At 37.9% G+C, this 27052-nt stretch overlaps 1 protein-coding gene across 1 annotated transcript; it reads right to left on the bottom strand.

Moving 5' to 3' along the window:
- Positions 1-773: 773 nt before the first annotated feature.
- LOC137363999 (probable G-protein coupled receptor 139) lies at positions 774-3401 on the bottom strand. Its single transcript, XM_068027492.1, has 2 exons — positions 3263-3401; positions 774-1672 (listed from the first exon to the last, which is right to left on the bottom strand). Exons 1-2 carry the CDS (start codon positions 3399-3401, stop codon positions 774-776), a joined length of 1038 nt encoding a protein of 345 aa, XP_067883593.1.
- Positions 3402-27052: the final 23651 nt, after the last annotated feature.

Below are 27052 nucleotides of genomic sequence, written 5' to 3'. Positions count from 1 at the left end.
GCTTTGGGATTTTCCTTATCCCTGTTTGCTAAAGATATTCCATGACCCCTTTTAGTCCACTTAATTCCTCCAGTGGCAGGTAGCTTACGCTGCTGGGGAGCCTTCTGTGTGGCACAGGGCACATGATCAGGTCGGTCCCCCTGGGTCACAAGGTGACTGCCAGGTTTTACCGATCAGCATCTAGAGGTTAAGGTGCTGAATTTTAGCAGCAGCTGTAGAAGGGGACCCTTAAATAATTGGTCACCAAAGGGTCTCAATTGGCCTGGTGAGAGCGGGCGGTTTGTCACTTCCATCGCTGCTCATAACATTATAGCGTGGGTGGGATGGTGACGGGAACAGCACCACCAGCCTTGCACACAGTTCTACACCATATCACCACCTCCAGCCCGCTCATTCTGGAGAGTTAAAACTCTGGCCTGTCTCGCATTCTGCTCAAATGGCTGGATGCCAGGCCCCGCCCCCTCTCCATTGTGTCTTCATTATGATAACCAGGCCTGCCCCAATCTCTGCACCAGTATGGGCAACATTCTCTGCCCCCATACTTCCATCCCATCATCACCATGGTAACAGGCCCCGTTATTTCATCATGGCAGCAGGGACTTGCCACCGCTCAATCACTGTGGTGACAGTAACCTTGCCCACTCTGCCTTTATAGTGACAGACTCCCTCCACCATGCTCTGTCACCACATCGACAGGCCCCATCTCTCGGATGTTGGAACTGTGAAATAAAATGCGGAAATGCTGAAAATAGTCAGTGATTCAGTTCTTCTCATCAATGAATCAATTTATTCATTCGAGTAAAGGGATATTGCAGCATATTTTTCAATTGCTTTCTGAACTTGGCCTGGGTCACAGCATAAATACAAGTGTTTGTGCAGCAACTCAGTAGCTGCAACATGAAAGCCATTTCCATTACAAAATCAGGTAGATCTGCAGAATAATACCCCAAATACAGCATTCGGAGAGCTAGCAGACTCACCGTAAACATTGCCCATAAGAGTATGAAATTCGCTGAGATAACTAACAATAAGATGATGGATTTTCTGCGGCTCTCCATTTCTGGGTCCCTGGGATTCTCCCCATTGCTACAAGCCCGGAGCCTCTTGCGCCCTCTGCTGCTCACTAAAATGTGCCTGACAGTGAAAGCGTTGAGCAGCAGAATCACAACAAATGGGACACACGGGGTTACAATGTAATGGAGGAACTCAATTCCTACCCAGACCGGAGATAACCAAACATTCATCATTACCAAACAAAACCATGGATTGTTGAACAGCACATAACGACCTGTCAACATAAAATACCAGGTGATGTTTTTCAAAGAGCTCAGCAAAGTTATTGTTCCCAGGACGACCGTCGCCGTTCTTTCCGTACAATATTTACTTTTCAACTTCTGGCAACAAATGGCCACAAATCGATCGAAGGTAAAAGAAACGGTGAACCAGACAGAACAGTCAGTGGCTGCAAACAGCAGAACGGCGTGGATATTGCAAACGTCGATAGACTGCAAGAAAAGAAACTGTTCCCGATAAAGAATTGGAATCTGCCTCAATATCAGGTCGATGATAACAACCAGGAGATCTGCTACTGCCATGGCCACCAGGTAGCGAGTGACACATTCGGAGAGACCACACTTGCCCCGTGACAGGATCATAATTGTCACTAGGTTAACTGTGAGGAAGGGAAGTAAACAGGGAAATTAGACAACAGGCTGAGTGCCAAGTTAATCGTTTGATTGAGTACATATTGAGAATGTTAAACATGATACTCTCTCCATTGATGCATTGTAATGATTGCACCTGAAAAAAATAAACAGGAAGGTCTGTGACACGATGAGAAGCAGGAGAGATTATGTGACATAAGGTATGACACTGAAATTGTTGAGCTCAATGTCGATCCTAAGTCTTCCTTCCCTCCTTTCCCTGGCTGGTGTAAAAGCTGTTCCACGTCCAATTACTCCTGGTTCTGAGCAGGTTCATTGACCTTAAATATTAACTCTGTTTCACCCTCCAAAGTTGCTGCCAGACCTGCTGAGTATTTCCAGTACTTCACTCTTGGATAGGAATTTAAATGTTGGACTGACTGAGACACAAGAAAATGAATGAAACAAACAATCACAGTCGCCACTAAATTAACAGGAAACAAGGGAAATTATCAGAAGTTTTATGTAAGGTCGGGAGTAATAACAATGGTTTCGGGCAAAATGTGTACACTAGTCCATGCATTCAGTGACAGATCTAATTGTTTTACCTGTTACAGGCCTTTCTGCGAGAGGGCAAGTTTAAATTAGGGATGGTGAGTGAGCTCAAACATAGAGTTAATAAAAACAGGTTTCAGATGGAATCGGGAGTGAGTAAATGGCTGTTTTCGGGACTAGAGGGATGTATGCAAGTATGGGACCTGAATATTCAAGGGTACTCGTCATTTCGGAGGGACAGAAAGCTACAAAAAAGTGGTGGGATAGATCTGTTAATTAAGGATGATTGGTACAATAGTGAGAATTGACCTTAGTTCCGAAGGCCAAACTGTGAATCAGTTTGGGCAAAGATAAGGAAAAGCAAAGGTGAGAAGTCACTTGTGGGAGTAGTTTGTAGGACGTCTAAGTGTAGACACACTGCACGACAGAGCATACAGAAAGAAATAATAGGGCTTGTGTGAAAGGTACAGCAATAATCACGGTAGAATTTAATCTCCATATAGTTTGGAGGAATCAGATTGGCAAAGGCAGCCCGGGAGATGAGCATGTAGAGTGCATGTGGGATAATTTCGAAGAGCAGCTTGTCCATGAGCCAACCAGAGAGCAGGCTATTCTAGACCTGGTCATGATAGCGTTGTAATAGCCAAGTCTGGATTTAACAAAGGTGAAGATTTATGCAGCAGACGGGCTGAGGCAGGGACCAGAATGTGATATTATGGAGCTGTTAATAGACAGGTTTGGTAATGGAGAGGATATGTGTTTGGAACTGAATTCAGGGTCAATCAGAATTCAGAGATTTTAAACAAGTTGGATTAGCCTCAGACATTGACCTGGGAGGGGAATTGAGTCATTGGACAGGGAACAAGGCTTATGGTGGAGCCCAAAGATCCTGACTTTGGCGCTCCAATGTTTAAATGCGAGCCATATTACAGTGATATCTAATAGCTGGAGATAGATGTTTACAAGGGACAACAGCAGCAACAAGGATGGCAGAATAAATGGCAAAACAACATCAATGCAGTTAAATATGGCGCATAGAATTATGAGCTCGATCTGTGACTCACCAGGGACACCAACAATAGCGAGGATTGGATAGTAAATGTATTGAAAAATGGTTAGTACAAAAAGGATCCGAAGTTCTAATGAGAAGGAATCATAATTTGCAGAAAGATAGTTAACATACGAGGAGATGCTCCTGCCCATTATTGTAACTTTCCAATCTACCATTCTCAGATTCTGATCCATTGTAGTAACATTCCAATATATTCCTCTCAGATTCTGGTCCATTGTAGTAACATTCCAATATATTCCTCTCAGATTCTGATCCATTATTGCAACTTTCCAATCTAATATTTTCAGATTATGACTTCTTGTTGTAACATTCCAAACTATTATAGTCAAATTTCAATATATCCTCTATCTCTCGCTCTGGAGTCACTGAAATCTGTCACTAGCAGGCTTGATGCTCCGCTGATACATTGGCTAATGGATTGAAAAAAGTGCCATATTAATAGAGGAGGGAAACACCGAGAGATACAATTAGGATCCATAGAGACTGTCGTTAATAACAGTCAATGAACAAACAGGTTCAGTTAACCCCTTTCAAATCAACAGTGCTGAACCAAAATAAATCTGATCATCGACCGGGCTCAGATGAGGATTGTTGAGGGAAGGAAAGTTGGAAACATTCGAGGCAGTGGCGAGAATCTATCAATCCCCTTGGAATATAGTATTGCTGCCAGAAGACTGTAGGGATGGAAATGTTGTGCACCGATTTTTTTAAAGGAGTACAGACTAGTAAATCAAACATTGTTGGCAGGAACATTTCTAGAGGCATAAACTTGGGTAAAATATTGGGAAAATAAATGGATTAATAAATGACTAGCATCACCGATATATTACTGGGAAATTATCTCTAAGATTGTGGAGGTCTTTGATGAAGTGACAGAGAGGGTTGATGAGAATAGTATGGCTGTTGTTATGTGTATGCATTTAAGAAAATGGTATGGTGGACAAGTATCATTTAATAGACTCGCTATATTAACTGAAACCCGTTGATTCAAGGGACAGCGATAGTGCGGATGTGACATTGACTCAGGGCCAGAAATCAGAGAGAAGTGGTGAACGTTTGTCGTCGAGGCTGGAAGGGAGTATACAGTGATTTTCCCAGGGGGCGATGGGTGGAGTGGCGGTAGGGCGAGACGACGGGTGGCTCTGAGACCCATCAATCTTCTTCTTCTTCGGCTTCCTTGTGCAGGTGTGAAAAGGAAATCCGACGCGAGCCCGAATTCCAGACCCGAACCGAACCCGACACATGTCGTCGGGACCCGTCGTAGTCGGGACGGGGGGGTAGGCCTTTGCATCAGTACATGGGTAAAGGCCTGGTCCCGGACCTGTTCCTGAAGGGATCCGTCAGCATGTGTTGTGTTTGGGTTGGGTCGGGTCGGGCTTCTATGTCTGACATTACGACTTGGTTCGGGTTTCCTTTGCACAACTCGACCTCCTTGTCTCGAGAGACAAATGGGAAGTTCATGGAGGTGGTCATTAATTTGTGGAGCAGCGCCTGGATAGGCTACAAAAGGCTACTTCGAGAGTGATAGACTCTTCCACAGGCGCTGCAGATACAATTGTTAGCTGGGGCTGTTAGACATTTGGCTCTCTCCTTGCACTTCTGCCTTTTTTTCCTGCCAACTACTAAGTCTCTTCGACTAGCCAGTCTTTAGCTCCACCTTTATGGCAATCCGCAACTTCTGGCGATCACTGGCAACTGATTCCCAAGACGTGTGGTCATTGTCACAGGACTTCATGTCGTGTTTGCAGACATGTTTAAAGTGGAGACATGGACGGCCAATGGATCTGATACCCGTGACGAGCTCGCTGTACAATGCATCCTCGGGGATCCTGCCATCTTCCATGCGGCTCACAGGGCCGCTGGCTCAGTAGGGTGTATATGCTATGGGTGTTGGCCGCCTCGAGGACAGGTTGTATTCTTGCCAAATGGTGCCGAGGATTCTCCAGAGGCAGAGAAGATGGAATGAGCTGAGACTCGCACTTGGCTGACATACATTGTCCAGGCCTCACTGACATAGAAACATCGAACCATAGAAAATAGGAGCAGCAGTAGGACATTCGGCACGTCGAGCCTGCAGCGCCATTCATTATGATCATGGCTGATCGTCCAACTGAGTAACCTGTTCCCGCTTTCGACCCATAACTTTTGATCCCTTTAGACCCAAGAGCTATAACTAACTCCTTCCTGAAAACATACAATGTTTTGACCTCAACTGCTTTCAGTTGTAGCGAATTCCACAGGCTCACCACTCTCTGGCTGCCGAAAAGTCTCCTCATCTCACTCCTGAATGGTTTACCCCTAATCCTTTGGCTACGACCCCGGGTTCTGGACTTAACCACCATCGGGAACATCCTTCCTGAATCATCATTGTCAAGTCCTGTTAGAATGTTATAGGTTTCTAGGAGATCCACACTCACTCTTCAGAACTCCAGCGAATATAATCCGAACCGACACAATCTTCGCTGCATTCCCTCTATAGCAAGAACATCTTTCCTCAGATAAGGAGACCAAAATTGCACACAATATTCCAGGTGTGACCTCATCAAGGCACTGTACACTTGCAGCAAGACACCGCTGCCTCTGTATTCGAATCCATTCGCTCTGACATACCACTTTGTTTTACCGCCTGTTGCACCTGCATGCTTACCTTCAGCGACTGGTGCATGAGAACACCCAGGTCTCGTTGCATAATCCCCTCTCTCAGTTAATAGCCGTTCAGATAATAATCTGCATTTCTGTTTTTGCTACCAAAGTGGAGAACCTCACATTTACCCACATTTTACTGCAGCTGCCATGCTTTAACCCACACGCTCAACTTGTCCAAATCACCCTGAAGCGTCTCTGCATCCTCCTCACAACTCACCCTCGCACCCACTTTTGTGTCATCTGAAAATGTGAAGACATTACATTTAGTTCCCTCATCTAAGTCATTAATGTATATTGCGAATAGCTGTGTTGCTGGTGCCGATCCCTGTGATACCCCACTAGTCACTTCCTAACATTAAGAAAAAAAGCCCCATTTATCCCTACTCTTTGTTTCCTGTCCGCCAACCAATTTTCCATCCATCGCAATAGACTACCCCCAATCCCATGTGCTTTTATTTTACATGCTTCTGAAAGCCTTCTGAAAGTCCAAGTTAAATACATCCACCGACTCCCCCTCATCAACTCTACTAGTTCCATCCACGAAGAATTCTGGTAGATTTGTCAAGCATGATTTCCCTTTGGTAAATCCATGCTGACTCTGTCCGATTCTACCACTGTTCTCCAAGTGCTCTGCTATAAAATCTTTGATAATGGACTCCAGAATTTCCCCCACTACCGACGTCAGGCTCACTGGTCTATAATTCACTGCTTTCTCTCTACCTCCCTTTTTAAATAGTGGGGTTACATTTGCTACCTTTCAATCTGTAGGAACTGTTCCAGAGTCTATAGAACCTTGGAAGATGACCATCAATGCATCCATTATTTCTAGAGCCACTTCCTTAAGTACTCTGGGATGCATGCCATCAGGTCCTGGGGATTTATCGGCCTTCAATCCCATCAATTTCCCCAACGCCATTTCTCTACTAATACTTATTTGTTTCACTTCCTCTTTCTCACTAATGCCTTGTGTTACCCAACATTTCTGGTGTTATATTTGTGTCTCCTTTCTGGAGACAGAACCAAAGTATGCATTTAGTTGGTCAGCCATTTCTTTGTTCCCCATAATAAATTCCCTTGTTTCTGACTGTAAGGGACCTACATTTGTCTTCACCAATCTTTTTCTCTTAACATACCGATAGAAACTTTTACAATCTGTTTTTATGTTCCCCACAAACTTGTTCTCGAACTGGATTGTCCCCTTCTTAATAACTCCTTTGGTCCTCCTTTGCTGAATTCTAACCTGCTTCCGATCCTCAGGTCTGTTGTTTTTCCTGGCAAATTTATCTACCTCTTCCTTGGATTTAAAGCTATCTCTAATTTTCTTTGAAAGCCATGGTTTCGCCAACTTTCCCGTTTTACATTTGCACCAGACAGGGATAAATAATTGTTGCTGTTCATCCATGCGCTCTTTAAATGGTTGCCATTGTATATTCACCGTCATCCCTTTAAGCAACTTTTCCCAATCCGTCATGGCCTAGTCGTGCCATATACATTCGTAGTTTCCTTTACTAAGATTCAGCACCGGAGGCTCAGAATCAATTACGTCACTCTCCATCTTGATGAAGAATTCTGTCATATTGCAGTGGTTCGTCCACAAGGGGTCTCGCACCACTAGATTGTTAATTATTCCACACTCACTACACAATACCCAGTCTAGAATGGCTTGTTCTCTAGTTGGTTCCTCAATGTATTGGTCCAGAAAAGCATCCCGTATACAATCCAAGAATTCCTCCTCTGCTGCAATGTTAATACTTTGATTAGCCCCATCCACACTTAGATTGAAGTCAACCATAATTACATATGTTCCTTAATCGCATGTATCTCTAATTTCCTGTTTAATGCCATTCCCAACATCACCACTACAGAGCAAGGTATGAGGACACAGGCTTCAAACTGTCCGTATTTTGTTTTCTGTGTCGGTGTGCCATTTTGCCATATGCTCTTGGCCAGTCTGGACATATCAGCAGACACCTTTCTTATGCACTTGTTGATTTCTGCATCGAGAGACAGGTTACTGGTGATAGTTGAGCCGAGGTAGGTGAACTCTTGAACCACTTCCAGAGCGTGGTTGGCGATATTGATGGACGGAGCACTTCTGAGGTCCTGTCGCATGATGTTCGTTTTATTGAGGCTGATGGTTAGGCCACATTCGTTGCAGGCAGCCGCAATCCTGTTGATGAGGCTCTGCAGGCACTCTTCAATGTGAGATGTTAATGCAGCATCGTCAGCAAAGACGAGTTCTCTGATGAGGACTTTCCGTACTTTGGTCTTCGCTCTGAGACGGGCAATGTTGAAAAATCTGCCATCTGATCTTGTGTGGAGGAAAATTCCTTCTTCTGAAGTCTTGAACGCATGTGAGAGCAGCAGGGAGAAGAATATCCCAAACTGTGCAGGTGCGAGAACACAGCCCTGTTTCACGCCACTCAGGATTAGAAAGTGGTCTGATGTGGCACCTCTATGCTGAATTGTGCCTTTCATATTGTCATGCAATGAGGTGATGATACTTAGTAGCTTTGGTGGACATCCAATCTTTTCTAGTACTCTGAAGAGACCACGTCTGCCGACGAGATCAAAGGCTTTGGTGAGATCAATGAAAGCAACGGAGAGGGACATCTGTTGTTCATGGCATTTCTCCTGTAGCTGGCGAAGGGAGAACAGCACATCAATGGTGGATCTCGCTGCTCGAAAGCCACACTATGCCTCAGGGTAGACAAGCTCAGCCAGCTTCTGGAGCCTGTTTAAAGTGACTCGAGCGAAGACTTTCCCCACTGTGCTGAGCAGGGAAATTCCACGGTAGTTGTTGCAGTCACCGCGGTCACCCTTGTTCTTATAGAGGGTGATGATATCTGCATCACGCATGTCCTGTGGTACTGCTCCCTCATCCCAGCACAGGCAAAGCAGTTCGTACAGTGCTGAAAGTATAGCAGGATTGGCACTCTTGATTATTCCAGGGGTAATGCCGTCCTTCCAAGTGGCTTTTCCGCTGGCTAGAGAATCAATCGCTGCACTGAGTTCCGATTTTGTTGGCTGCACGTCCAGCTCAGCCATGAGATGCACTGAGGGCGGTCACAGTGACAGCATTTTCCCTGGAATACTATTCTAGGTAGTGCTCAACCCAACGGTCCATTTGCTTGCGTTGGTCAGTGATTGTGTCCCCTTATTTAGATTTCAGGGGGGCAATCTTCATGATGGTTGGCCCAAAAAGCTCTCTTAATGCCATCATACATTCCTGTGATGTTTCCGGTGTCAGAGGCCAGCTGAATATGACTGCATGGGTGTTGCCAGTAGTCATTTGCGCAGCGCCTGGCTGTTCTTTAGTGCAGTGCGTCTGGCTGCTTTAAGTGCTACGGATGTTAATTCGCTGGGGGCTTTCTTGTCGTTCAACAGTGCAATGCGCTAAGCGGCTGTGACAGGTTCCAGCTCTTCAAAGTTGGATTGAAACCAGTCTGCATTCCGCTTCACACGTTTGCCATCGGTGGCCATTGCTGAGTCATAGATGGAGTCTCTGATGCCGGCCCACTTGGTCTCTGCATCCCCTGTGGGAGCGTTTTGAAGCGCTTTTTCAAGTGAATTTAGAAACTTATGTCACAGCTGTGGATGAGAAATTCAGCTCGTTTTGATGCATGGGCAGCCCTTCTTCTTGGAGTGATGCAGCTTCTGGTTTGAGTCTAACCTTGCTGCCCACCAGAGAGTGGTCGCTGACACAATCTACACTTTGGAAGTTGCGTGTCATTTGAACGATGTTTGAAAAGCGCGCCTTGTGACAATGAGGTCCAGCTGGTGCCAACGACGTGACCTGGGTGCCTCCAAGAAACCAGGTGACAGGGTTTAGTGTGAAAGAACGAGTTGGTGATGCAGAGGTTATGATAGGTACACAACTCAAGCAGTTTCTGTCCATTCTCATTCATCCTTCCAATGTCATAGCGCCCAAGGCAGGAGGGCCATGAATCATGGTCGGCCCCAACCCTGGCATTAAAGTCCCCAAGCAGAAACAGCTGTTCGGTGTTGGGGATGCTACTAATGATATTATGGAGTTCCTCGGACAACTGGTCTTTAGCTTCAGGTAGGGAGCAGAGTGTTGGAGTATAGATGCTGAGTAGGTGTACCAGACAAAATACTACAGATACACAGGGTAATACATCTACATTTAATTGTTAAAAACAGTTCCAGAACCAATGCACAAGGGAATAAATCTACAGTTAATAGGCAAATAGATATCTAGAACCGATGTACAGAGGGATAAATCGACAGTTAATAGCCCAAATGGAGATCCACAACCAATACACTGGGAAATAAATCCACAGTTAATTGTTAAATAAAAATACACTTGCGGGAGTAATCTCCAGTTAATTGTTAAATAGAAATCCACCAGCAATACACAGGGGGTAAATCTACTGTTAATTGTTAAATAGAGATCCACAACCAATACACAGGGGGTAAATCTGCAGTTAACTGTTAAATAGAGATCCACAACCAATACACAGGGGGTAAATCTACAGTTAATTGTTAAATAGAGATCCACAAACAATACACAGGGGGTAAATCTGCAGTTAACTGTTAAATAGAGATCCACAACCAATACACAGGGGATAAATCTACAATTAATAGTTAAATAGAGATCCACAAAACATTCACAGGGGAATAAGCCTACCGTTAATTTTTAATAAATCTACCTTGAATTGTTTAATAGAGATCGACAACCAAAACACAGGGGCATGAATCTACAGTTAATTGTCAAATAGAGGACTTGAAACTTTACAGAGGGATATATCTACAATTAATAGTTAAATAGACATCCACAACCAATACACAGGGGGATAAACCTACAGTTAATTTTTAATTAGAGATCCACAACCAATACACAGGGAATAAATCTACAGTTAATTGTCAAATACAGGTCTACATCCAAAACACAGAGGGATAAATATACAGTTAATTGTTAAAAAGAGATCCACAATCAATACACAGGGGAAGAGAGATGCAGTTAATTTTCAAATAGAGTAATATAACATGTACACAGAGGGATACATCTACATTCAATAGTTAAATAGAAATCAACAACCAATATGCAGGTGAATAAATCTACAGTTAATCGTCAAATAGAGATCCACAACCAATACACGGGGGATGAATCTACAGTTAATTGTTAAGTAAAGTTCAACAACCAATACACAGGGTACACATCTGCTACTAACTGTTAAATCGAGATCCACAACCAGTACACAGAGGGATCAGTCTACTGTTCATTGTTAAATGGGCATCCACAACCAATACACAGGGGATAAATCTACAGTTAATTGTTAAATAGAGGTCCACAACAAATACACAGGGGATAAGTCTACAGTTAATTGTTAAGTAGAGATCCACAACCAATACACAGGGGATAAATCTGCAGTTAATTGTTAAATAGAGATCCACAACCAATACACAGAGAATAAATCTACAGTTAATTGTTAAATAGAGATCCACAACCAATACACAGGGGATAAATCTACAGTTAATTGTTAAATAGAGATCCACAACCAATACACAGGGGATAAATCTACAGTTAACAGTCAAATAGAGATTCACAAACAATACACAGGTGAATGAATCTACAGTTAATTGTTAAATAGAGGTTCACAACCAATACACAGGGGATAAATCTACAGTTAATTGTTAAATAGAGATACACAACCAATACACAGGGGATAAATCTACAGTTAATTGTTAAATAGAGATCCACAACCAATACACAGGGGATAAATCTACAATTAATTGTTAAATAGAGTTCCACAACCAATACACAGGTGGTAAATCTACAGTTAATTGTTAAATAGAGTTCCACAAACAATACACAGGGGATAAATCAACAGTTAATTGTTAAATAGAGTTCTACAACCAATACACAGGGGATAAATCTACAGTTAATTGTTAAATAGAGGTTCACAACCAATACACAGGGGATAAATCTACAGTTAATTGTTGAATAGAGATCCACAACCAATACACAGGGGATAAATCTACAGTTAATTGTTAAATAGAGATCCACAACCAATACACAGGGGATAAATCTACAATTAATTGTTAAATAGAGATCCACAACCAATACACAGGGGATAAATCTACAGTTAATTGTTAAATGGAGGTCCACAACCAATACACAGGGGATAAATCTACAGTTAATTGTTGAATAGAGATCCACAACCTATACACAAGGGAGAAATCTACAGTTAATTGTGAAAAATAGATCCACAACCAATACACAGAGGAATACATCTGCAGTTAATTTTCAAACATTGGTCTATAACCTGTGCACAGAGGGATACATCTACATTCAATAGTTAAATAGAGATGCACAACCAATACACAGGGGAACCAATGCACATTAATTGATAAATAGAGATCCACAACACGTACATAGAGGGACAATTCTATTGTTAATTGTTAAATAGAGATCCACAACCCATACACATGGGGATTACTCTACAGTTAATTGTTAAGTAGAGATCCACAACCAATACACAGGGGATAAATCTACAGTTAATTGTTAAATAGAGTTCCACAACCAATACACAGGGGATAAATCTACAGTTAATTGTTAAATAGAGATCCACGAACAATACACAGAGAATAAATCTACAGTTAATTGTTAAATAGAGATCCACAACCAATACACAGGGGATAAATCGACAGTTAATTGTTAAATAGAGATCCACAACCAATACACAGGGGATAAATCTACAATTAACAGTCAAATAGAGATTCACAAACAATACACAGGTGAATGAATCTACAGTTAATTGTTAAATAGAGGTTCACAACTAATACACAGGGGATAAATCTACAGTTAATTGTTAAATAGAGATCCACAACCAATACACAGGGGATAAATCTACAGTTAATTGTTAAATAGAGATCCACAACCAATACACAGGGGATACATCTACAGTTAATTGTGAAATAGAGGTCCACAACCAATACACAGGGGATAAATCTACAGTTAATTGTTGAATAGAGATCCACAACCTATACACAAGGGAGAAATCTACAGTTAATTGTGAAAAATAGATCCACAACCAATACACAGAGGAATACATCTGCAGTTAATTTTCAAAAAGAGGTCTATAACCTGTGCACAGAGGGATACATCTACATTCAATAGTTAAATAGAGATGCACAACCAATACACAGGGGAACCAATCCACATTAATTGATAAATAGAGATCCACAACACGTACATAGAGGGACAATTCTATTGTTAATTGTTAAATAGAGATCCACAACCCATACACATGGGGATTACTCTACAGTTAATTGTTAAGTAGAGATCCACAACCAATACACAGGGGATAAATCTACAGTTAATTGTTAAGTAGAGATCCACAACCAATACACAGGGGATAAATCTACAGTTAATTGTTAAATAGAGATCCACAACCAATACACAGAGAATAAATCTACAGTTAATTGTTAAATAGAGATCCACAACCAATACACAGGGGATAAATCTACAGTTAATTGTTAAATAGAGATCCACAACCAATACACAGGGGATAAATCTACTGTTAACAGTCAAATGGAGATTCACAAACAATACACAGGTGAATGAATCTACAGTTAATTGTTAAATAGAGGTCCACAACCAATACACAGGGGATAAATCTACAGTTAATTGTTAAATAGAGATCCACAAACAATACACAGGGGATAAATCTACAGTTAATTGTTAAATAGAGATCCACAACAAATACACAGGGGATAAATCTGCAGTTAATTGTGAAATAGAGGTCCACAACCAATACACAGGGGATAAATCTACAGTTAATTGTTCAACAGAGATCCACAAACAATACACAGGGGTTAAATCTACAATTAATTGTTAAATAGAGATCCACAACCAATACACAGGGCATAAATCTACAGTTAATTGTTAAATAGAGATCCACCAGCAATACACAGGGGATAAATCTACAGTTAATTGTTAAATAGAGATACACAACCAATACACAGGGGATAAATCTACAGTTAATTGTTAAATAGAGATCCACCAGCAATACACAAGGGATAAATCTACAGTTAATTGTTAAATAGAGATACACAACCAATACACAGGGGATAAATCTACAGTTAATTGTTAAATAGAGATCCACAACCAATACACAGGGGATAAATCTACAGTTAATTGTTAAATAGAGATACACAACCAATACACAGGGGATAAATCTACAGTTAATTGTTAAATAGAGATCCACAACCAATACACAGGGGATAAATCTACAGTTAATAGTTAAATAGAGATCCACAACCAATACACAGGGGATAAATCAAGAGTTAATTGTTAAATAGAGATCCACAACCAATACACAGGGGATAAATCTACAGTTAATTGTTAAATAGAATTCCACAACCAATACACAGGTGGTAAATCTACAGTAAATTGTTAAATAGAGGTCCGCAAGCAATACACAGGGGATAAATCTACAGTTAATTGTTAAATAGAGATCCAGAACCAATACACAGGGGATAAATATACAGTTAATTGTTAAATAGAGATCCACAACCAATACACAGGGGATAAATCTACAGTTAATTGTTAAATAGAGATCCACAACCAATACACAGAGGATACATCTGCAATTAATTGTTAAATAGAGATCCACAACCAATACACCGGTGATAAATCTACAGTTAATTATTAAATAGAGATCCACAACCAATACACAGGGGATAAATCTACAGTTAATTGTTAAACAGAGATCCACAACCAATACACATGTGGTAAATCTACAGTTAATTGTTAAATAGAGATCCACAACCAGTACACTGTGGATAAATCTACAATTAATTGTTAAATAGAGATCCACAACCAATACACAGGGGAAAAATCTGCAATTAATTGTTAAACAGAGATCCACAACAAATACACAGGTGGTAAATCTACAGCTAATTGTCAAATAGAGATCCACAACCAATACACAGGGGATAAATCTACAATTAATTGTTAAATAGAGATCCACAACCACTGCACACAGGATAAATCTACAGTTAATTGTTAAATAGAGTTCCACAACCAATACACAGGGGATAAATCTACAATTAATTGTTAAATAGAGATCCACCAGCAATACACAGGGGATAAATCTACATTTAATTGTCAAATAGAGATCCACAACCAATACACAGGGGATAAATCTATAGTTAATTGTTAAACAGAGATCCACAACCAATACACATGTGGTAAATCTACAGTTAATTGTTAAATAGAGATCCACAACCAGTACACTGTGGATAAATCTACAATTAATTGTTAAACAGAGATCCACAACAAATACACAGGTGGTAAATCTACAGCTAATTGTCAAATAGAGATCCACAACCAATACACAGGGGATAAATCTACAATTAATTGTTAAATAGAGATCCACAACCACTGCACACAGGATAAATCTACATTTAATTGTCAAATAGAGATCCACAACCAATACACAGGGGATAAATCTATAGTTAATTGTTAAATAGAGATCCACAACCAATACACAGGGGATAAATCTACAGTTAATTGTTAAATAGAGATCCACAACCAATACACAGGAGATAAATCTGCAATTAATTGTTAAGTAGAGATCCACAACCAATACACCGGGGATAAATCTACAGTTAATTGTTAAATAGAGTTCCACAACCAATACACATTGGATAAAACTACAATTAATTGTTAAATCGAGTTCCACAACCAATACACAGGGAATAAATCTACAATTAATTGTTAAATAGAGATCCACAACCAATACACCGGGGATAAATCTACAGTTAATTGTTAAATAGAGATCCACAACCAATACACAGGGGATAAATCTAAAATTAATTGTTAAATAGAGATCCACAACCAATACACAGGGGATAAATCTACAATTAATTGTTAAACAGAGATCCACAACCAATACACAGGTGGTAAATCTGCAGTTAATTGTTAAATAGAGATCCACAACCAATACACTGTGGATAAATCTACAATTAATTGTTAAATAGAGATCCACAACCGTTACACAGGGGATAAATCTACAATTAATTGTTAAACAGAGATCCACAACCAATACACAGGTGGTAAATCTACAGTTAATTGTTAAATCGAGATCCACAAAAAATACACAGGGGATAAATCTACAATTAATTGTTAAGTAGAGATCCACAACCAATACACAGGGGATAAATCTACAATTAATTTCTAAATAGAAATCCACAACCAATACACAGGGGATAAATCTACAGTTAATTGTTAAATAGAGATCCATAACCAATACACGGGGGGTAAATCTACAGTTAATTGCTAAATAGAGTTCCACAACCAATGCACAGGGGATACATCTACAGTTAATTGTTAAATAGAGATCCACAACCAATACACAGGTGGTAAATCCACAATTAATTGTTAAAAAGAGATCCACAACCGATACACAGGGGATAAATCTACAGTTAATTGTTAAATAGAGATCCACAACCAATACACAGGGGGTAAATCTACAGTTAATTGTTAAATGGAGATCCACAACCAATACACAGGGGATAGATCTACATTTAATTGTTCAACAGAGATCCACAAACAATACACAGGGGTTAAATCTACAATTAATTGTTAAATAGAGATCCACAACCAATACACAGGGGATAAATCTACAGTTAATTGTTAAATAGAGATCCACAACCAATACACAGGGGATATATCTACAGTTAATTGTTAAATAGAGATTCACAACCAATACACAGGGGATAAATCTACAGTTAATAGTTAAATAGAGATCCACAACCAATACACAGGGGATAAATCTACAGTTAATTGTTAAACAGATGTCCACAACCAATACACAGGGCATAAATCTACAGTTAATTGTTAAATAGAGATCCACCAGCAATACACAGGGGATAAATCTACAGGTAATTGTTAAATAGAGATACACAACCAATACACAGGGGATAAATCTACAGTTAATTGTTAAATAGAATTCCACAACCAATACACAGGTGGTAAATCTACAGTAAATTGTTAAATAGAGGTCCGCAAGCAATACACAGGGGATAAATCTACAGTTAATTGTTAAATAGAGATCCAGAACCAATACACAGGGGATAAATATACAGTTAATTGTTAAATAGAGATCCACAACCAATACACAGGTGATAAATCTACAGTTAATTTTTAAATAGAGATCCACAACCAATACACAGAGGATACATCTGCAATTAATTGTTAAATAGAGATCCACAACCAATACACCGGTGATAAATCTACAGTTAATTATTAAATAGAGATCCACAACCAATACACAGGGGATAAATCTACAGTTAATTGTTAAACAGAGATCCACAACCAATACACATGTGATAAATCTACAGTTAATTGTTAAATAGAGATCCACAACCAGTACACTGTGGATAAATCTACAATTAATTGTTAAATAGAGATCCACAACCAATACACAGGGGAAAAATCTACAATTAATTGTTAAACAGAGATCCACAACAAATACACAGGTGGTAAATCTACAGCTAATTGTCAAATAGAGATCCACAACCAATACACAGGGGATAAATCTACAATTAATTGTTAAATAGAGATCCACAACCACTGCACACAGGATAAATCTACAGTTAATTGTTAAATAGAGTTCCACAACCAATACACAGGGGATAAATCTACAATTAATTGTTAAATAGAGATCCACCAGCAATACACAGGGGATAAATCTACAGTTAATTGTCAAATAGAGATCCACAACCAATACACAGGGGATAAATCTACAGTTAATTGTTAAATAGAGATCCACAACCAATACACAGGGGATAAATCTACAGTTAATTGTTAAATAGAGATCCACAACCAATACACAGGAGATAAATCTGCAATTAATTGTTAAGTAGAGATCCACAACCAATACACCGGGGATAAATCTACAGTTAATTGTTAAATAGAGTTCCACAACCAATACACAGTGGATAAAACTACAATTAATTGTTAAATAGAGTTCCACAACCAATACACAGGGAACAAATCTACAATTAATTGTTAAATAGAGATCCACAACCAATACACCGGGGATAAATCTACAGTTAATTGTTAAATAGAGATCCACAACCAATACACAGGGGATAAATCTAAAATTAATTGTTAAATAGAGATCCACAACCAATACACAGGAGATAAATCTACAATTAATTGTTAAACAGAGATCCACAACCAATACACAGGTGGTAAATCTGCAGTTAATTGTTAAATAGAGATCCACAACCAATACACTGTGGATAAATCTACAATTAATTGTTAAATAGAGATCCACAACCGTTACACAGGGGATAAATCTACAATTAATTGTTAAACAGAGATCCACAACCAATACACAGGTGGTAAATCTACAGTTAATTGTTAAATCGAGATCCACAGCCAATACACAGGTGATAAATCTACAATTAATTGTTAAACAGAGATCCACAACCAATACACAGGTGGTAAATCTACAGTTAATTGTTAAATAGAGATACACAAAAAATACACAGGGGATAAATCTACAATTAATTGTTAAGTAGAGATCCACAACCAATACACAGGGGATAAATCTACAATTAATTTCTAAATAGAAATCCACAACCAATACACAGGGGATAAATCTACAGTTAATTGTTAAATAGAGATCCACAACCAATACACGGGGGGTAAATCTACAGTTAATTGCTAAATAGAGATCCACAACCAATACACGGGGTGTAAATCTACAGTTAATTGTTAAATAGAGTTCCACAACCGATACACAGGGGATAAATCTACAGTTAATTGTTAAATAGAGATCCACAACCGATACACAGGGGATAAATCTGCAGTTAATTGTTAAATAGTGATCCACAACCAATACACAGGGGGTACATCTACAGTTAATTGTTAAATGGAGATCCACAACCAATACACAGGGGATAAATCTACAGTTAATTGTTAAATAGAGATCCGCAACCGATACACAGGGGATAAATCTGCAGTTACTTGTGAAATAGAGATCCACAACCAATACACAGGTGGTAAATCTACAGTTAATTGCTAAATAGAGTTCCACAACCAATACACAGGGGATAAATCTACAATTAATTGTTAAATAGAGATCCACAACCACTGCACACAGGATAAATCTACAGTTAATTGTTAAATAGAGTTCCACAACCAATACACAGGGGATAAATCTACAATTAATTGTTAAATAGAGATCCACCAGCAATACACAGGGGATAAATCTACAGTTAATTGTTAAATAGAGATACACAACCAATACACAGGGGATAAATCTACAGTTAATTGTTAAATAGAGATCCACCAGCAATACACAGGGGATAAATCTACAGTTAATTGTTAAATAGAGATACACAACCAATACACAGGGGATAAATCTACAGTTAATTGTTAAATAGAGATCCACAACCAATACACAGGGGATAAATCTACAGTTAATTGTTAAATAGAGATACACAACCAATACACAGGGGATAAATCTACAGTTAATTGTTAAATAGAGATCCACAACCAATACACAGGGGATAAATCTGCAGTTAATAGTTAAATAGAGATCCACAACCAATACACAGGGGATAAATCTACAGTTAATTGTTAAATAGAATTCCACAACCAATACACAGGTGGTAAATCTGCAGTAAATTGTTAAATAGAGGTCCGCAAGCAATACACAGGGGATAAATCTACAGTTAATTGTTAAATAGAGATCCAGAACCAATACACAGGGGATAAATATACAGTTAATTGTTAAATAGAGATCCACAACCAATACACAGGTGATAAATCTACAGTTAATTGTTAAATAGAGATCCACAACCAATACACAGAGTATACATCTGCAATTAATTGTTAAATAGAGATCCACAACCAATACACCGGTGATAAATCTACAGTTAATTATTAAATAGAGATCCACAACCAATACACAGGGGATAAATCTACAGTTAATTGTTAAACAGAGATCCACAACCAATACACATGTGATAAATCTACAGTTAATTGTTAAATAGAGATCCACAACCAGTACACTGTGGATAAATCTACAATTAATTGTTAAATAGAGATCCACAACCAATACACAGGGGAAAAATCTACAATTAATTGTTAAACAGAGATCCACAACAAATACACAGGTGGTAAATCTACAGCTAATTGTCAAATAGAGATCCACAACCAATACACAGGGGATAAATCTACAATTAATTGTTAAATAGAGATCCACCAGCAATACACAGGGGATAAATCTACAGTTAATTGTCAAATAGAGATCCGCAACCACTGCACACAGGATAAGTCTACAGTTAATTGTTAAATAGAGTTCCACAACCAATACACAGGGGATAAATCTACAATTAATTGTTAAATAGAGATCCACCAGCAATACACAGGGGATAAATCTACAGTTAATTGTCAAATAGAGATCCACAACCAATACACAGGGGATAAATCTACAGTTAATTGTTAAATAGAGATCCACAACCAATACACAGGGGATAAATCTACAGTTAATTGTTAAATAGAGATCCACAACCAATACACAGGAGATAAATCTGCAATTAATTGTTAAGTAGAGATCCACAACCAATACACCGGGGATAAATCTACAGTTAATTGTTAAATAGAGTTCCACAACCAATACACAGTGGATAAAACTACAATTAATTGTTAAATAGAGTTCCACAACCAATACACAGGGAACAAATCTACAATTAATTGTTAAATAGAGATCCACAACCAATACACCGGGGATAAATCTACAGTTAATTGTTAAATAGAGATCCACAACCAATACACAGGGGATAAATCTAAAATTAATTGTTAAATAGAGATCCACAACCAATGCACAGGAGATAAATCTACAATTAATTGTTAAACAGAGATCCACAACCAATACACAGGTGGTAAATCTGCAGTTAATTGTTAAATAGAGATCCACAACCAATACACTGTGGATAAATCTACAATTAATTGTTAAATAGAGATCCACAACCGTTACACAGGGGATAAATCTACAATTAATTGTTAAACAGAGATCCACAACCAATACACAGGTGGTAAATCTACAGTTAATTGTTAAATCGAGATCCACAGCCAATACACAGGTGATAAATCTACAATTAATTGTTAAACAGAGATCCACAACCAATACACAGGTGGTAAATCTACAGTTAATTGTTAAATAGAGATCCACAAAAAATACACAGGGGATAAATCTACAATTAATTGTTAAGTAGAGATCCACAACCAATACACAGGGGATAAATCTACAATTAATTTCTAAATAGAAATCCACAACCAATACACAGGGGATAAATCTACAGTTAATTGTTAAATAGAGATCCACAACCAATACACGGGGGGTAAATCTACAGTTAATTGCTAAATAGAGATCCACAACCAATACACAGGGTGTAAATCTACAGTTAATTGTTAAATAGAGTTCCACAACCAATGCACAGGGGATAAATCTACAGTTAATTGTTAAATAGAGATCCACAACCAATACACAGGTGGTAAATCCACAATTAATTGTTAAAAAGAGATCCACAACCGATACACAGGGGATAAATCTACAGTTAATTGTTAAATAGAGATCCACAACCGATACACAGGGGATAAATCTGCAGTTAATTGTTAAATAGTGATCCACAACCAATACACAGGGGGTAAATCTACAGTTAATTGTTAAATGGAGATCCACAACCAATACACAGGGGATAAATCTACAGTTAATTGTTAAATAGAGATCCGCAACCGATACACAGGGGATAAATCTGCAGTTACTTGTGAAATAGAGATCCACAACCAATACACAGGTGGTAAATCTACAGTTAATTGCTAAATAGAGTTCCACAACCAATACACAGGGGATAAATCTACAATTAATTGTTAAATAGAGATCCACAACCACTGCACACAGGATAAATCTACAGTTAATTGTTAAATAGAGTTCCACAACCAATACACAGGGGATAAATCTACAATTAATTGTTAAATAGAGATCCACCAGCAATACACAGGGGATAAATCTACAGTTAATTGTCAAATAGAGATCCACAACCAATACACAGGGGATAAATCTACAGTTAATTGTTAAATAGAGATCCACAACCAATACACAGGGGATAAATCTACAGATAATTGTTAAATAGAGATACACAACCAATACACAGGAGATAAATCTGCAATTAATTGTTAAGTAGAGATCCACAACCAATACACCGGGGATAAATCTACAGTTAATTGTTAAATAGAGTTCCACAACCAATACACAGTGGATAAAACTACAATTAATTGTTAAATAGAGTTCCACAACCAATACACAGGGAACAAATCTACAATTAATTGTTAAATAGAGATCCACAACCAATACACCGGGGATAAATCTACAGTTAATTGTTAAATAGAGATCCACAACCAATACACAGGGGATAAATCTAAAATTAATTGTTAAATAGAGATCCACAACCAATACACAGGGGATAAATCTACAATTAATTGTTAAACAGAGATCCACAACCAATACACAGGGGGTAAATCTGCAGTTAATTGTTAAATAGAGATCCACAACCAATACACTGTGGATAAATCTACAATTAATTGTTAAATAGAGATCCACAACCGTTACACAGGGGATAAATCTACAATTAATTGTTAAACAGAGATCCACAACCAATACACAGGTGGTAAATCTACAGTTAATTGTTAAATCGAGATCCACAGCCAATACACAGGTGATAAATCTACAATTAATTGTTAAACAGAGATCCACAACCAATACACAGGTGGTAAATCTACAGTTAATTGTTAAATAGAGATCCACAAAAAATACACAGGGGATAAATCTACAATTAATTGTTAAGTAGAGATCCACAACCAATACACAGGGGATAAATCTACAATTAATTTCTAAATAGAAATCCACAACCAATACACAGGGGATAAATCTACAGTTAATTGTTAAATAGAGATCCACAACCAATACACGGGGGGTAAATCTACAGTTAATTGCTAAATAGAGATCCACAACCAATACACAGGGTGTAAATCTACAGTTAATTGTTAAATAGAGTTCCACAACCAATGCACAGGGGATAAATCTACAGTTAATTGTTAAATAGAGATCCACAACCAATACACAGGTGGTAAATCCACAATTAATTGTTAAAAAGAGATCCACAACCGATACACAGGGGATAAATCTACAGTTAATTGTTAAATAGAGATCCACAACCGATACACAGGGGATAAATCTGCAGTTAATTGTTAAATAGTGATCCACAACCAATACACAGGGGGTAAATCTACAGTTAATTGTTAAATGGAGATCCACAACCAATACACAGGGGATAAATCTACAGTTAATTGTTAAATAGAGATCCGCAACCGATACACAGGGGATAAATCCGCAGTTACTTGTGAAATAGAGATCCACAACCAATACACAGGTGGTAAATCTACAGTTAATTGCTAAATAGAGTTCCACAACCAATACACAGGGGATAAATCTACAGTTAATTGTTAAATAGAGTTTCACAACCAATACACAGGTGGTAAATCTACAGTTAATTGTTAAATAGAGTTCCACAACCTATACACAGGGGATAAATGTACAGTTAATTGTTAAATAGAGTTCAATAACCAATACAGAGGGGATAAATCTACAGTTAATTGTTAAATAGAGTTCCACAACCAATACACTGGTCATAAATCTACAGTTAATTGTTAAGTAGAGTTCCACAACCAATACACAGGGGATAAATCTACAATTAATTGTTAAATAGAGATCCACAACCTAAACACAGGGGATAAATCTACAGTTAATTGTTAAATCGAGTTCCACAACCTATACACAGGGGATAAATCTACAGTTAATTGTTAAATAGAGATCCACAACCAATACAAAGGGTTTAAATCTACAATTAATTGTTAAATAGAGTTCCACAACCTTTACACAGGGGATAAATCTACAGTTAATTGTTAAATAGATTTCCACAACCAATACACAGGGGATAATGCTACAGTTAATTGTTAAATAGATTTCCACAACCAATACACAGGGGATAAATCTACAATTAATTGTTAAATAGAGATGCACAAACTATACACAGGTGATAAATCGACAGTTAATTGTTGAATAGTGATCCACAACCAATACACAGGGGATAAATCTACAGTTAATTGTTAAATAGAGTTCCACAACCAATACACAGGGGATAAATCTGCTATTAATTGCTAAATAGAGTTCCACAAAAAATACACAGGGGATAAATCTACGGTTAATTTTTAAATAGAGATCCACAACCAATACACGGGGGGTAAATCTACAGTTAATTGCTAAATAGAGATCCACAACCAATACACAGAGGATAAATCTACAGTTAATTGTTAAATAGAGATCCACAACCAATACACAGGTGGTAAATCTACAATTAATTGTTAAATAGAGATCCACAACCGATACAAAGGGGATAAATCTACAGTTAATTGTTAAATAGAGATTCACAACCGATACACAGGGGATAAATCTGCAGTTAATTGTTAAATAGTGATCCACAACCAATACACAAGGGGTAAATCTACAATTAATTGTTAAATAGAGATCCACAACCGATACAAAGGGGATAAATCTACAGTTAATTGTTAAATAGAGATCCACAACCGATACACAGGGGATAAATCTGCAGTTAATTGTGAAATAGAGATCCACAACCAATACACAGGTGGTAAATGAAAAGTTAATTGCTAAATAGAGTTCCACAACCAATACACAGGGGATAAATCTACAGTTAATTGTTAAATAGAGTTTCACAACCAATACACAGGTGGTAAATCTACAGTTAATTGTTAAATAGAGTTCCACAACCAATACACAGGGGATAAATGTACAGTTAATTGTTAAATAGAGTTCAATAACCAATACAGAGGGGATAAATCTACAGTTAATTGTTAAATAGAGTTCCACAAACAATACACTGGGCATAAATCTACAGTTAATTGTTAAGTAGAGTTCCACAACCAATACACAGGGGATAAATCTACAATTAATTGTTAAATAGAGATCCACAACCAATACACAGGGGATAAATCTACAGCTAATTGTTAAATCGAGTTCCACAACCTATACACAGGGGATAAATCTACAGTTAATTGTTAAATATAGATCCACAACCAATACAAAGGGTTTAAATCTACAATTAATTGTTAAATAGAATTCCACAACCAATACACAGGGGATAAATCTACAGTTAATTGTTAAATAGATTTCCACAACCAATACACAGGGGATAATGCTACAGTTAATTGTTAAATAGATTTCCACAACCAATACACAGGGGATAAATCTACAATTAATTGTTAAATAGAGTTCCACAACCAATACACAGGGGATAAATCTACTATTAATTGCTAAATAGAGTTCCACAAAAAATACACAGGGGATAAATCTACAGTTAATTTTTAAATAGAGATCCACAACCAATACACAGGTGGGAAATCTACAATTAATTGCTAAATAGAGTTCCACAACCAATACACAGTTAGTAAATCTACAGTTAATTGTTAAATAGAGTTCCACAACCATTGCACAGGGGATAAATCTACAATTAACTGTTAAATAGAGATCCACAACCAATACACAGGGGATAAATCTAAAATTAATTGTTAAATAGAGATCCACAACCAATGCACAGGGGATAAATCTACAATTAATTGTTAAATAGAGATCCACAACCAATACACAGGGGATAAATCTACAATTAATTGCTAAATAGAGTTCCACAACTAATACACAGGTGGGAAATCTACAGTTAATTGTTAAGTAGAGTTCCACAACCAATATACAGGTGTTAAATCTGCAATTAATAGTTAAATAGAGATCCACAACCTATACACTGGGGATAAATCTACAGTTAATTGTTAAATAGAGTTCCACAACCTATACACAGGGGATAAATCTACAGTTAATTGTTAAATAGAGATCCACAACCAATACACAGGGTTTAAATCTACAACTAATTGTTAAATAGAGTTCCACAACCTTTACACAGGTGATAAATCTACAGTTAATTGTTAAGTAGAGTTCCACAACCAATACACAGGGGATAAATCTACAATTAATTGTTAAATAGAGATCCACAACCTATACACAGGGGATAATTCTACAATTAATTGCTAAATAGAGTTCCACAACTAATACACAGGTGGGAAATCTACAGTTAATTGTTAAGTAGAGTTCCACAACCAATATACAGGTGTTAAATCTGCAATTAATAGCTAAATAGAGTTCCACAACCAAAACACAGGTGGTAAATCTACAATTAATAGTTAAATAGAGATCCACAACCAATACACAGGTGGTAAATCTACAATTAATTGATAAATAGAGATCCACAACCAAAACACAGGGGATAAATCTACAATTAATTGGTAAATAGAGTTCCACAACCAATACACAGGTGGTAAATCCACAATTAATAGTTAAATAGAGATCCACAACCAATACATAGGGGATAAATCTACAATTAATTGTTAAGCAGAGTTCCACAACCTTTACACCGGGGATAAATCTACAATTAATAGTTAAATAGAGATCCACAACCAATACATAGGGGATAAATCCACAATTAATTGTTAAATAGAGATCTGCAGCCAATACACAGGGGATAAATCTGCAATTAATTGTAAAATAGAGATCCACAACCTATACACAGGGGATAAATCTACAGTTAATTGTTAAATAGAGATCCACAACCAATACACAGGGTTTAAATCTACAATTAATTGTTAAATAGAGTTCCACAACATTTACATAGGGGATAAATCTACAGTTAATTGTTAAATAGATTTCCACAACCAATACACAGGGGATAATGCTACAGTTAATTGTTAAATAGATTTCCACAACCAATACACAGGGGATAAATCTACAGTTAATTGTTAAATAGAGATCCACAAACTATACACAGGGGATAAATCTACAGTTAATTGTTAAATAGTGATCCACAACCAATGCACAGGGGATAAATCTACAGTTAATTGTTAAATAGAGTTCCACAACCAATACACAGGGGATAAATCTACAATTAATTGCTAAATAGAGTTCCA

This window comes from Heterodontus francisci, unplaced genomic scaffold (assembly GCF_036365525.1).
Source record: "Heterodontus francisci isolate sHetFra1 unplaced genomic scaffold, sHetFra1.hap1 HAP1_SCAFFOLD_507, whole genome shotgun sequence".
Taxonomy (NCBI): domain Eukaryota; kingdom Metazoa; phylum Chordata; class Chondrichthyes; order Heterodontiformes; family Heterodontidae; genus Heterodontus; species Heterodontus francisci.
The sequence above is the reverse complement of the archived record's forward strand: the minus strand, read 5'-3'. Positions and strand labels throughout refer to the sequence as shown.

Coding starts and splice junctions, on each gene's coding strand:
- LOC137363999 (XM_068027492.1), bottom strand. CDS start 3,401: ATGGGCAGGAGCATCTCCTCGTATGTTAACTATCTTTCTGCAAATTAT. Junction 1,673..3,262: donor CGCTATTGTTGGTGTCCCTG/GTGAGTCACAGA, acceptor CCTTCCTCACAG/TTAACCTAGTGACAATTATG.